The 14,954-nt window shown below is 40.5% G+C and overlaps 1 protein-coding gene across 1 annotated transcript; it reads left to right on the top strand.

Moving 5' to 3' along the window:
* Nucleotides 1-9,073: 9,073 nt before the first annotated feature.
* LOC136784251 (uncharacterized) lies at nucleotides 9,074-14,647 on the top strand. The gene is made up of 4 exons (XM_066744856.1): nucleotides 9,074-9,134; nucleotides 10,203-11,836; nucleotides 11,960-13,223; nucleotides 13,320-14,647. Exons 1-4 carry the CDS (start codon nucleotides 9,074-9,076, stop codon nucleotides 14,645-14,647), a joined length of 4,287 nt encoding a protein of 1,428 aa, XP_066600953.1.
* The last annotated feature ends 307 nt before the right edge of the window (nucleotides 14,648-14,954 follow it).

The raw sequence follows: 14,954 nt of genomic DNA, 5'->3' as shown, positions 1-14,954 counted from the left end.
TGTTTGTATTTGATGTGCTAGGAAATGCAACGGTATCGGTCACTTCTGGGCTTTCCGAATCGAATAGTGCACGTTCGGTATTTTCCTGCACTTCATGCAAGAAGGAAGTTACTTCGTCACTGATAGAGACTTGATTAAATAAGCGCCTAGAAGTTGCTGTAAGATTTGGAACCGATTGAGTCCGGTCAAGGTTTCTATCGTCTTGACTCATGAGAAAATTTTCCTCTAAAATTTAATTTCGCTCGCGGGGCTCGCGGGGCTCGCGTTTACAATGATTCGCAAAGTAAATAGTTTTGCTACTGATTTTTTACAAGTTGGAACCGTACTCACCAAAGATCCATTCTTCTTCAGTTGAGTCCTGATGTCGTAGGTCCTCTTGTAGATTCCTTGAGTAAGCTGGTCGGTGATGTTGAATCCTCTAGGATAGGCTGATCTTCCGAATGAACGAGGTCGAAATGTTGAGACTGCGATAATGATCGATGAATCCCTTGAGGACTGGAGTACTGAGGGGTTGACTTGAAGTGAGAATTCCTCCAGTTGTTGCCGTCGTAGTAGTTGGTGAGTGTAAGGAAATTTCCTTTCTTTTTCCTGCTGCTTCACCAGTCGATAGATCTTTCAGCCTATCCCACCGCTGCCACCACTATTGTTATAGGTTCACACCGTGACGAACTAATTCAAGTACTTTTGGGTACAACTAAATTTATTCAGTCCTTGTAGAGTTATTTTACAATGTTGAATTATAAAGATAAATTATAGTTATACAGGGTTTTAGAGGTTTTAAATAAAAAGATTATCTATTTGAAGTTAGATTGAATTTAGAGTAACTTGGGAGCTAATGCTTGGTTAAAGTCAGTTGACTTGTTCTAGTTACTGCTGGGCCTGGACTGATCGGTCAGGAACCTAGCAGTCAAGTCGTTGCCTCAAAATGCATCGATTCTCATGACCATATATGGTATGGTTTTAGGGAATCGATCGTGCGTCAATGCTTACTAAGTCGACCGTGCGTCAATAAGACGATTGTTCTAATAGCTGACTAAGACTTTTGGCCACGCGCAATCTGAGGCCCTGGCAACAGAGAAGTACTGTTGCCTAAGAAGGAGGTTCAGGTTGCATACGAATGACGCCACACGGCGCTTGGTTAGAATGCAACCGAACCCTTTTTGAATTTAACTAACTTTTATTAATTAAATGTTTTAATTCTAGTTATTGGCTAGTTGATAGAGTAAAGTAGTATAAGTAGTTATATGTATATAACAATACGTTTATCTATGAGGCTGTAACACCAACAAGGAAAGCAAGACATAATTTCAAGTAACAGGGTTAGGGTTTTCATGCACCGCCAATGCTCCGCCTTTTATTGGAATGTCTGAAAAGCATATAATTTATTTCAATGCTTTCTGTAATGTTGGGAGCCAGAAAAGCATGAATAACTCCAGTCGTGCACGCATCATGGCAGACGACTTAGCGAGCGAAGGTGTGTGGCACTAGTCTACATGCACTAACACACCGCTGGACGGCAGGCTATCGCGGCCTGTTCGTGTGAGCAGTTACCGCAAGCAAAGGATATATTATTTGTTTTTTTGGGAAACTAGGTTATGTTTTTCTACAAATATTACAGATTTGATCAATTTCAGAAATAAAAAAATTGAAGTATATATATATTTTTATATATTTATTATTTTGTAATTATGTTTATAGTAATCAAATTGTTACCGACAAAAGTAACCACCATTGCAGTCGCAATTTGCATTTATTGTAAGCCATTGTAACAATTAAATGCAAATTACGACTGCGGTGGTTGCTGTTGTCGGTTTCTTAAAAATATTGGCAGCTGTTGTTGCCATTGCTGTTCTTGTGCTGGCGCTTGTGGTTGCCACTGTGTTGTTGGCGGTGTTGTTGTTGCCGCTCTTGTTTTTTGCAAGCAGCACGCCGCTCCCACTTTTCGCGGCCTTTTTGCTGCATATAATCTCGGATTATTTGCTCTTTGATCTGTCAATTGAAATAATTAGTTATTTTTTTATAAATTATTAAAATTGTAAAATAGGGAATCTTACATTTTCAGCCATAATTAGGGCTTCGGCAACTATAGGTGCAGCAGGAGGCTCTTGCTGCAAAATTTCATTTTGCACGGGAGGCTGACCGAAGAGCTCAGGTGGTGGCGGTGCCGCCTCTGGCTTCGGTAGCTGGTATACCGGTTGCGGTAGGGGAGGCTGGAATGCCGGGGCTAGATCGGCCGGGGGTGGTTGGGCTTCTTCTGCCTGTGGTGCGGGTGGTATCTCGGCGGGTAGTGCCGGTTGTGCGGCATCTACTTGCCGCGACCCTGACCGGCGACCACTTCGCCGTAGTGCCGGAAACTCTTCTCTGTTAGCCATCTGGAAAAAAAGTTATTTTAATTAAAAACTGCTGAAAAAAATGTAATATGTAATAATAATTTGCAGAGAGATTTTAGCTATGTCTTCTGAAATTTCAGCTTTATTTATCATAATGTATGTGGATGTATACACTGTGTACAGTATAATCTACGGGTAGAAAAATCTAAAGTTGATGATATTGCTGCGTGTTTTTCTTTGGCTAACTTATATGGAAGTGTGCAACACATGTATGTATAATGCTACACATTCTTATAAGGAACCTGTCTGAATACATTTCGCAGATAACAAATACTTTCGGTTTTTTGCCCGCAAACTGATACTGCCCGCACTGTATCAACCCACTGTATTGATAGCATATATTGCAATCATTACTTGTGAATCTATGCAAGGAATGTAGAAAATTAGACAGAAATAGAAGAAAATATAGACGTGAAAGTCACACAGCACATTTTTCAGTCTGTTTGTTGTCTATTTGCAGTTCTGATTGGTAAAAAAAAACTACTGAAAGGTCAGAAGACATGTAGAAAGCAAAAATAGCCAATAAATTTTTCATACTTACTTTATCTGTAAATTCCTGTTACTGGTGCGATGGTTCTTTCGAATCTGCATAAACAGTGATCATGCTCCTTCCTCTTGCCCCCACTACAGATCTTTGGCGTAATAATTCTTGCAATCAGCCAATCAGAAAGGGTGACATCGAAAATTGTTTGAAATATTAATTCATTATTTATATCCCGAAAAGTAAAAAAGTAGTTTTTTTTATCGTTAATCGAAATAATTATTTTTATGTTGAGTTCTATCTCCTTCCTTCTATTTGAAAGAAATAAAAATTATATTTTACGAGGAGTTTCCAGATTTCTATTTTCATCTTTATTATTAGGGAAATAGTTTCATTTTTCCAAGTATATTTTTCTACCTTAAAATATTTTAATAATATGCTGTAATCATAGTGCTTGTGCTATCCAATTTACATTATTCTTTTTCAGTAAACGGTGTATTCAATATTGTGTTTGAATGTATATGACATTGCACATGTATGTGTGGCGAATTTGCATGGACATAGTAAGTGACGTTTTCAGTCTGCGATCAAATGTGTCCAAGTGAACAAGTGTAAAGTTTGTGCAGTTAATTTATTATTTGTAACACTCACAGGATCGCAGCAAATCGCAGACTTCCATCAAAATAAGGTATGTTTTCTACAAATATCATAATAAATCCTATTCTTTACGGAATTTTGCATAATTTCTTATTTCGGGAAAAGTAGCGAATTTCACATATCGTCATTGCAATCCATTGTTATTTCGAATGAAATTAGAATGGATCAATGACCAAATAACACAATTTTTGTGTTACCAGATTAACCTTTTTATTGAATTGAACTTTTGTTCAATTAAATAAAGAAATATATACATAAATCAGCTTGAAAACATTTCATTGCTGAAAGTTGTTTTTGAAAAGATTTCTAGCAGGTATATTAAAATGAAATACAGTGTTTTTTGAAACCTTTTGCATATAATTAAATAATTACTAACCTTTCTTTATTGTTTAAAAATGCAAGATAAGGTATAAGCTTTTTATGACATTGCTTGTCTTCATCTTATTATTTCTATAGCGGTTAATAATGTGAAAGGGAAATAAAATTTGTTAAAATAGTATATCATAAGATATTTTGGACCAAATCATGAAAAATTGTGTATGACAGAAATTTTATTCCAATTTTCAAGGACTAATCCAGTTAAACATGCTGTGCATTAATCTATTGTCAAGAAGTTATAATAGAAATAGGTTGCATCTGTTTTCTCTTTACCATATTTTTCGTACAGTTTTATCAAAAGGTGAAAACATTTTATTATGTTAAGCCGATGGATCAGTAAATGGATAAATATATTTAATTCTTCTTTCCCTGTGTTACGTACCACTTAACTTTGCTTATCTAATTCTAAAAACCTACTCTTAGTCCCTGCATTGTTTAAGGGGTAGCCTTATCAATATAAAAATTAACTAAAATGATTGTTCCAAAAATAATGTTTTTATACCGCTATCTAAGATCTTTGTATTTTGCTTGGCTTCATATTTCAAAGTTATTATCACAATTTTGCTAACTATCTTGCAATAGCAAAGAAAAGTTGTATCATTCATAATTACTTCTCTTCGCTATTGTAAGATGGTTTGCCATATTGTAATAACACCTTTCAAATATGAGGCCAACCAAAAGACAGATCATTGATAGTGGTACAAAAATCTTATTTATGGAACAATCATTTTAGTTAATTTTTATATTGATAAGGCTACCCTTTAGAAAAAACAGGGACTAAAGGTAGGTTTGCAGAAGTAGGTAAGCAAAGTTAAGTGGTAAGTAACACAAGGATAGAAGAATTAAATATTTTTATCCATTTACTGGTCCATCTGCTTAACATAATATAATGTTTTCACCTTATGGTATAAGTGTACACAAATAAGGTAATCAGGAAAGAGATTTAACCCATTTCTATTAGAGCTTCTGAAGATAGATCATTGAACAGCATGCATGACTGAATTATTCTTAAAAAGTAGAATAAAATTTCTGTAACATACAATTTCTCACAATTTGGCTTAAAATATGTATTCATACTATTTTGTAATAAATCTTATTTCTGTTTATGACTGAAGATATTAAAATAAGGAATTCTTTGTTATTCTTATAGATGATTTTATCTTGATATTCAGTAACTATGTTTGTGCGAAACAGTGCCCCAAGTTGGCTCCGAACCTGTGGTCAGAAAGGAAGGTCTTATTCTAGAGTAAAATATTCAAGGCAGAGGTAATAGGTAAAAGTGTTTTTTATTCAAATAAATAAACAAAATATACAAACGTTTACAAAGTATTTTTATGTACAAGAAAAACCGCGATATTTACAATGGCGAAGGCCTAGGGAATTTGCTGCCGTTAAATTCTGGGGAATTTCTTTTCGCAGAAGATTCCCCAGAACCCCAAGACACAAAATTCCCCAGGAGGGAACGCGGACTTAGAAACTCCCTGACTGGACAATTTTTCCTAGGGTATTCCCTAGTAAAATCCCCAGCCACGGGAGGAAGCGAAGTAGGAGAGGTGGATTTAGGGAAGGGGAAGTCCCCTTACCCCTCAGCCCCCTTCTCCCAGAGCTATGGTGGCTCCGAGCCACCCCAACCCCTAGGGTGAATCTACCCCTCCCACTACCCGACTCGTCGAGAGCCCTGGATTTGAGGGTCGGAACACTGGGTCCGAGGTAGTCCTCGGAGGCAGTGTGGAGGGGAAGGAGAGGGTGGACTTCTCCCGGGCAGTCCCCGGAGAAATTTTCCTTAGGAGGGAGGAAATGCCGCAGAGGGGTAGTCCCCTCTTGGTTGGCAGTGAGTGGTGGGTGATACTTACCAAAGTATGCTCCCAATGAGTTCGCCAGTGGAGGCGCTCTTAGATGGCCGTGGAGGCGCTGCCGATGAGGCGTCAAAAAAGTGGCGATGAAGGCTTCGGAAACTGCTGCTGTTGCTGCTGCTACGCAGGCTGTCGAGCGAGTTTGGGGTGCGATGGGTCCTTATCAAGGACCCATCTATATAATTACGCGACACTAATCTTGCCAGCGAGAGAGCTGCCGCGGGCGCTGGCCACCTAGTGGCCAAGCGCGCAAGTAGTGTCGCTTCGCGGCCGCGACGCGCCAGGGCCAGAAGACGCGCAAGCGCGCCGCGGAGAGAGAGACAGATAGAGCGGCTAGACGCTGTCGGTCTAGCCGTCTATTGTGAGCGCAATAGAGATGGGAGATATAACAGAGAAATGCGGAATCTACTTCGCAACATTTTCTGCTCCTCCCAATCTCGAACAATGTTAGTTATATTTCCAAGATTTTATGCCCAAAATCACCTGAAAGCTCTTTACTTTCAAGGATTTGCTTCTAAATTCATCCCTTTTTTCACCTTTTTCTTATCTGTTGCTCTCAACATCAAGTTTGCATATAGCTCTTTCTATGGCAAACTAGTGCTATATTTAATTTATTTTGATTAATATAAACTAGAAAATATAGCAATTAATATAAAGGAAGGTACAGCCTCTTAGATGTAATGCTTTTTTTTCTAAATTTATTCATTGTGTGCTCTATTACATTGAAAATATTACAATAGGGAATTATTTTCATTGTTACACTTATACAGGGTTATTGATTATAGGGTGCCAACCCGTAAAATCTGAAAAGAGGAGACGATTTTATGAAAAAAATCCTAATAAAATTTTTTAATATGATTAATATTTACAGAGTTACATAACAATTTGTTTGAGCGAATGATCTGTATAAATTTGTATGCAGCTCGGTAAATATTACAATATAAAGAAACTTTATAAGAATTTTTATAGCTACAATAATAAGGAGGAAATAAGTGTAATAACTTTCTCTTATATTGTTGATATTTTTTAAGTTACAGAATAAAATATTTATATTTAATTTGGCTGTTCAGATAGCCTACATAAGTTTCTATGTAACTCCTTAAATATGAACAATTTGCACCACACTATAGAATATCTTTTTAAACATATGGTAATTTGCAACAAAAACGTTGAGGGAATTTTTTCGTATCATTCACGATCTATCGAGTTACTTAACAACATGTTTTGACTACATATACTGTAATGTTACTCAATAAATATTAATAATACGAAAAATTCACAAGATTTTTTTGTTACAAATTAAAATATCTTTAAAAAGATATGCTACACATTTTTTGAAATGGTTCATTTTTAACGAGATACTGTGACGAAACATCCGCTCGTCAAATAATCGTCGTTATGCTCTGTTTTCTCCTTGCTCTTGTAAAAGGGAGGTGTTCTGCGTTTTGAATTCTCGCGGGCAATCGCTCTGTGTGCGTCGCTAGGGCCCGATCATCTTCGGTCTTATTCGGGGCGGCTCGGTTCGCTTCGCCAAGTCGATCGAGTAAAACTATGCGATCGCTCTCTTCCGTCGAAGCCTTCAACGTAACAACATCGATCAATCCGAATTGTAATAGCCCGACGCCTAGTTCGCGGGGGCTACCGTTTTCACGAGAGTAAAGTTAAGTCATTTATTGTATTCATTATAATAATTCAAGGGTTTTTCCCTTTAGACTACGGAAATAAAAGTATTGTTTGTTTGTCCGTTAAATTCGGTATATTTTATTTTATTGTAGATCCAGTCTTTCTCACTCGTATTATTTGAACTCTAACTAGATACTCTCATTAACTCGACAAATTTTCTCTTAAGCACAGACATTTTGGTCCTTCGAGCCGGATACGAGTGGGAAGGATTTGCTGTTTTCAATATCGTTATTTGCACGTTTAACTAGGTTAAATTATTCTTTTGCATAATAAGTTTCCTACATAATTCATTGCGTTCGCCAAAAGAATTCTGCATAAACATATTTAAATAATTATAATATTACTGTCTAGATTATATATATATATATTGTTAGTAGCGATTAAGATGTTTTGAAACCTCCTCTATTTCGATAAACAAGTCGAAGCGAGTTTGAGCGAGGTTAAGCAAGTCAAGCGTGTTCTTGTTTACATTTTCGAAATTCGAAGAATCCTATAAGGGGTAAACGTATTCGTTTAAGATTTTCACGTTAGCTTTGAAAATGGCTCCGGTAGCTTCGCGTAAGCTTATCATTCAGCAAAGAGACCGTTCGCAGAATATTTCGCGTATTATACCTGCTATCCGATCTTTACCACGAGATTGAATCACTAAGGCACTATTGAATGATAGGCGTGAAAAACTAAAAAAATATTGGCAAGATTTCTGTAACTGTCATGACGAAATCATCACACGGGATGACATTCAAGGTGATCCTTACATATCCGAATCGTTCTTCGCTTCTGCCGAAGGCATACGTGACGAATGCAAGGACGAGCTTGATAGAATGCTTATCGACTGTCCTGAGGACATTGCGTCTACTTTGACGGTAAATAGCAGCAATTGTGACGCGAATCAACCGGTAACCCAAAGCTTGCACCTGCCCAAAATAGCATTACCCCATTTCTCGGGAAACTACGAGGATTTTGACGGCTTTGAAAATCGATTCACGTCATTGATACATAACAAGTCTCAAATTTCTAATGTCGACAAACTTCAGTTCCTAATGGGGTGTTTAAAGGGAAGCGCGGCGGATTTTATAAAGGATGAGCCGGTGACCGACGTGAATTACGCATCAACCTGGCAAGCGTTGAGGGAACGCTTTTCTAACTTACGACTACAAGTGTATCACTTAGTGTCGAAATTAATCAAAATATCACCTCTTAAAAAAGAGTCTGCCATAGAATTGCGGGAATTGGTCGATGAAGCTTGCCATAACATTCGATTGTTAAAAAATCTTGGCCGTCCGGTGGAATACTGGGATGATTTGTTAGTGGTTCTAGTAAGCAAGCGTCTTAATCCCACTTCGCGCAAGGCATGGGAAACTCATCTAAATACGAGGGTGCTAGGGCTAAACCTTAGTGAAAACGTTCGGACCTGTGTATTGTAACGTCTTGTTTGCGGTCTGGCCGAGTTAGTGTTTTCGCTTAGTTTATTGCCTAGAAAGAAAGACTTGCTAACATTAGACCTCGGTGTGCCAGGGGATAGGCAGTGACCGAACGCGACGCACAAGGCACGCGGAGAGGTTGGGTGGCCAAAGTGAGTAGACAAAATAAAAGAAACTTGAACTTTTGAATAACACTGATTATCTTTAATAATGACGAGTAGTCAGCGGACTCATTTATCTCACACAATATGGTATTCCCTGTTTTCCATAGGTTAATTCACCTCTATTGCGTGATTCTAATCAATATTGGGCGCCAGCCCGCTGAACCCCTCGCTGTATTCTCCGTGGCTGTCCAGCTGAGACTCCTTCTACAAAAAAGGGGGGGGGGGAGGATTGCCAGACACTCGGTATATTTTACCTATATATAATAAAGGAGAAACAAAATAGTGGGGAGCGCGGAACCGACCGCCGCTACGCCGTGGTCGAGGGAGCAGAAACAACAAGAACACTAATATGGCGTCCCTCCGCCGACCGTGTCCCACCAGCCGATGGTGTTCTAAACGCACTCGCTTCCCGGATCAATTTGTGGCCTAATCGGCCCTCAGTTGGCGCTTCCCTAATTTCCCCCTTTTTTTTTCACTCTTAGATTTCAGAACAATGACCCATCATAAATTCATCCGGGAGACACGATAGCCCCTTTAGGTCAGTCCGACAATACTTCCATAACACCGGTGATTCGACCGGGACGTCGGAAAAACTACGATGTACCGCGGTTCGAGGAAAAACTAATTCTCTACTAATAAGACATCTGGCTCCTCCTGCGAAGAGCCAGATCTACCTGTACTTAGTGGAGATACGATCATGCAGGATGGAGTGTGCGTTCTTGGGTTGCTGCTTCCCGCAGTCCCCTCATGCTTCACGCAGGCTCTAGTCCTAGTGAATCTGCTGCTTCATTTTCTACAGGTTATTCTACTACTCCAAGTCAGCACTTCTCACCACACACACTACCCGAGACTATAGGGTTCTAAGGGATTCCCTTAGGGAGTTCCCTTACCTTTTTCGATATGGGAAATCTTCAAACGCGACAATGCAAAATTCTTAATTAATTTAAGACTCAGCGCAACGACTGTGCAACAACGGTCCCGAATCTAGAGTGAGTCTCGTTACGCCGGCACGCGACACGAGGCAAGCGGCGCATGCGCGCATCGATTTCCTAATTGATCTGCGACGAGAATCGATAATCGCGGAAACAGGCAGATGGCGCCGCCTCTCCACTTCTCGCAACAAGTCGGAAGAAGGATCATTAAAAACTAAGGGACGGGGTTACACCTCGTCACAGTATCGAGAAAAACTCCGCCAACATTTAAGGAACTTGTAGAGTTTCTAGAAGGTACCATTGTGGCTCTCAGTTCAGTCACGGTCAATTCTACCTCGGATAAGACTTTTAGCTCGGAGGGTCGACATGTTCAGTCGAAACATAAGCCGACTGTTAAAGTTCACCATGCTGAACTCCACTCAAATAAACATTTCAAGAACCCTAGTAGTCTCAAATGCCCAATCTGTTCGGCATTTCATTATGTTGGTCGTTGTGAAAAATTCAGAGCCTTGTCGGCTCCTGAACGTCGAAACGAAGTTCGTCGTATTGGCGTATGCTTCAACTGTTTTGGCAAACACATGTTAAAAAATTGTCAATCCAAACATGTCTGTAATAAGTGCCAAGGTCGACATCATACCCTTCTGCATGTTGACACTCCTTCTCAAAACGTCATAGATGATAGAACATCTACTTTGACAGTACAGGCTGAACCTGGTACATCCGCATGGCAACGACAGATCGGCTCTTTACGAGCTCACTCGACTCTCACAGTTTCTCAAAGCCTTCTACCTACGACCCAAGTATTTGCTGTCAACATTGACGGCTTGAAATTAAAGGTTAGAGCCTTACTTGACCAAGCTTCAAAAGTCACATTCATTTCCGAATCCCTTGCACAATCCCCTAGTCTTACGAGACAGCGAGTTTGTATACCGGTTGTCGGAGTTGGAGCATCCAAAGGTGTTACGGCTAGATCGTCAGTAACTTTTCGGATACAATCAATTGTCGAAGACTCATTTGTGTTAGTAGCTCATGCCTTTGTTCTTCCGAAACTCACTTCTTTGCTTCCTTCTGAACATTTGTTAATAGCAGATTCTGCGGTGCTTGATAGCCTCAGCTTAGCCGATAACAGATTTAACATGCCTGGGGAAATAAATATAATTTTAGGAGTTGACGTTTATACCGCAGTCATTCGTCAGGGTCTTCTGCGCATTCACAATCATGATTTGATTGCTCAAAACACTTCTTTAGGTTGGATACTTTCAGGTGTTTTTAATTCACAACTTCCTAGCTCTGCCAATTTAAATCGGAATATCGTTAAGGTTTCCGCACTCCATACTATTGAAGAGGACATGGGAGAAATCTTAAATAAATTCTGGCACATCGAAGATATCCCTGACCTACGTTGTAAACTCAGTCCCGATGAATTGCTTTGCGAGTCAATCTTCGTGAACACCCATTATAGAAGACCTGACGGTCGGTATGTAGTGACACTCCCTTTAAGGTGCGAGATCCCGGATGTTGCTGAGGAAACTAGACGATTAGCATTAAATTTATTTCATTCGTTACTGCGTAGGTTTGATCGAGACCCAGAGGTAGCAAGTGAATATCGAAAATTTATGAAGGAATATCAGGAGTTAGGTCATATGAGGCTTTTCAGAGGAGAAAAGATGACAACAGTTAGATCATGGTATCTCCCTCACCACGCGGTATATCGCCGGGAATCAAAGGGGATAAGGGTAGTTTTCGACGCTTCTCGTCGCACAGCCGATCAACATTGTCTGAATAATTTTATTTTAGCGGGACCATCTTTACAAAAGGATTTATCTCTTATACTACTTGGTTGGAGAAAACATAGATTCGTGTTTACCGCCGATATTGTGAAGATGTTTCGGCAGATCGCGGTCGATGAGAGAGATCAGCATTTATAACGTGTCATTTGGTCTCCCAATCGTGAACAACCTCCACGTGACTATGCTCTGACTACCGTCACCTACGGTTAGGCATCTGCTCCATTCCTAGCTATTAGGACATTACAGCAATTAGCTATTGATCGGGGTACTACTTTTCCTCTCGGTGCATTTTGTCTGAATCATCACACTTATGTGGATGATATATTCACGGGGGCTGATACTCTCGCGGAAACGTGTGAAATTCGGGATCAGTTAATAGGCATCTTGAACGAAGCGGGGATACAGTTAGACAAATGGGCAGCGAATAACTCGGAAATACTAGCGGGATCCAATGTGTCGATCTCTGCTTCCAACACTGACACATCTATATTATTGGATACAGCTGTCAAAACTCTAGGTTTGCTTTGGCAACCTTTAGCAAATTTCTTTTACTTCAATACTCAGATTTCTTATTCATCTTCACAAGCAACGACAAAACGCTCGATTTTGTCGTGCTTAGCGCGGCTCTTCGATCCACTTGGGTGGTTAGCTCCCGTGGTAGTAAGGGCAAAATTACTGATGCAGGATCTCTGGATTCAGAAGATCGACTGGGACACTCCGCTCCCTTCTGATATAGTAACTCGCTGGCAAGGGTACTGCAGTGACCTCTCACGAGTTTCAGAAATTAAAGTTAGTCGTTGGCTAGGAGAATTACATACTTCTAATTATGAACTTCATGGTTTCGCAGACGCATCTATGCGTGCTTACGCGGCTGTAATTTTTCTTCGTGTACCCGATTCGAAAGGAGGAGCTAGAGTTTCTTTGTTATTAGCGAAGACAAAGGTAACTCCTGTAAAAACAATCACTATTCCTAGGTTAGAACTTTGTGGAGCAGTACTTTTAGTCAGGTTATTTAAACATTTAAGAAAATTGGAGTTTTTCAAGGACATTCCGATAACAGCATGGCTGGATAATCGTGACGCGTTAGCCTGGATACGAAAACATCCTTCGCAATGGAAAGTATTTGTTGCCAATAGAGTCTCTTATATACAGACTGAATTGCCATCAGCTACTTGGAAATATGTCTCCACTTATGACAATCCAGCGGATGCAGCGAGTCGCGGATTGGATCCAATCTCTCTAAAAAATTCAGATATTTGGTGGCAAGGGCCTAAATGGCTTCAATGCTCAAAGGATAATTGGCCCGAGCAACCAATAACAACAAACCCAGTTGAACCTCAAGTGCAGGTTTTCACAGTTTTAAGAGGTAACGAAGAAGACACTCTTTTGTCCAGATTTTCCTCATTGTCCAAACTATTGCGAATAGTGGCCTACTGCTATAGATTCATAGACAACTGTAGGAGACGGAAACTAGGTAAACCAATGATATATAGTTTTCTGGCTGTTCCAGAATTGAATAAGGCTCGAATTGGAGTCATTCGATTAGCTCAAAGCTCAGCGTTTTGAAAAGAGCTATTCTGCCTAAGGGCTAAAAAACCACTTTTGCGACGTATTCAATTATTAAAATTGCATCCTTTCCTCGACGAAAACGGTATAATTCGAGTAGGCGGACGTTTGATACACTCTGCGTTGTCTTTCACGGAAAAACATCCTCCCATACTTCCAAAAAGATCCAATTTAAGTTTACTTTTTGTTCGGCATGCCCACCGACTCTCTTTACACGGCGGACCAACGCTCACCTTGAGCATCTTAATTCAACAGGTTTGGGTTACCGGTGCAAGGAATTTAGTCAAACGACACATTCGAGCTTGCATTCGTTGCTGTCGGGCGCAACCTCGATTGTCAACACAAATAATGGGAAATCTGCCCTCGCTTAGAGTTAGGCCTTCTCGGACATTCAGTACAACAGGCCTCGACTACGCTGGACCCTTCTGGCTAAAAATGTCAAAGGGTAGGGGTCAAAAATATTGTAAGGGTTATATCGCGTTATTTATATGTTTCTGCACGAAAGCGATTCATTTAGAGGCCATAAGTGATATGTCAACTCAAGCATTCATAGCTGCGTTTCTTAGATTTGTAAGTCGTCGAGGGTTAAGCAATAAGATATATAGTGACAATGGGAGCAATTTCCAAGGAGCGAGTAAGGAACTGCAGCAGTTGTTTAGAGCATCTTCGGAATTCTACCTGGAGGCAGCAGACCAGCTATCAGCATTGGGAACATCGTGGAGCTTCATACCCCCCAATTCTCCTCATTTTGGAGGGCTCTTGGAGGCCGGAGTAAGAGCGACAAAACACCACCTGCTCCGTGTGATAGGCGAACATCGGCTTACATTCGAAAAGTTCTCCACCGTGCTGGCCGAAATAGAAGCGTGCTTAAACTCACGTCCTCTGTATCCGATATCTGGAGACATTGATGACCTCTCCGTATTGACGCCGGCTCACTTTCTTACCGGAGCCACCACGAACCTGCTACCTGACTTGCCTTGTACAGATGTGGCCGATAATCGACTTTCTCGATATCAGATGCTGACCAAAATCCAACAATGCTTTCGGAAGCGTTGGGTAAAGGAATACCTACATCATTTACAGGAGAGGAATAAATGGAGAGGCCCAGCTCAGAATTTTGCTGTGGGACAACAGGTTATTGTGCAAGACGATAGATATCCATCGTCCAAGTGGCCAATCGGACGTATTATGGAAACTCATCCAGGGAAAGATGGCCTGGTACGCGTAGTCACCATCAAAACCGCTTCTTCCATTCTCAAGAGGCCTATCGTTCGACTTAGTCCGCTACCAATTTGTATCGAAGACAACGAAGGTAGCAAGGCGGGCGGTTAACCCGTTATATTCGTCGATATTACGAAGGCGGGCGGGATGTTCTGCGTTTTGAATTCTCGCGGGCAATCGTTCTGTGTGCGTCGCTAGGGCCCGATCATCTTCGGTCTTATTCGGGGCGGCTCGGTTCGCTTCGCCAAGTCGATCGAGTAAAACTGTGCGATCGCTCTCTTCCGTCGAAGCCTTCAACGTGACAACATCGATCAATCCGAATTGTAATAGCCCGACGCCTAGTTCGCGGGGGCTACCGTTTTCACGAGAGTAAAGTTAAGTCATTTATTGTATTCATTATAATAATTCAAGGGTTTTT

This window comes from Prorops nasuta, unplaced genomic scaffold (assembly GCF_024137725.1).
Source record: "Prorops nasuta isolate Cenicafe-Biocafe unplaced genomic scaffold, Cenicafe_Pnas_1.2 PNAS00001, whole genome shotgun sequence".
NCBI lineage: Eukaryota > Metazoa > Arthropoda > Insecta > Hymenoptera > Bethylidae > Prorops > Prorops nasuta.
This window is presented reverse-complemented; position numbering and strand designations above follow the sequence as displayed.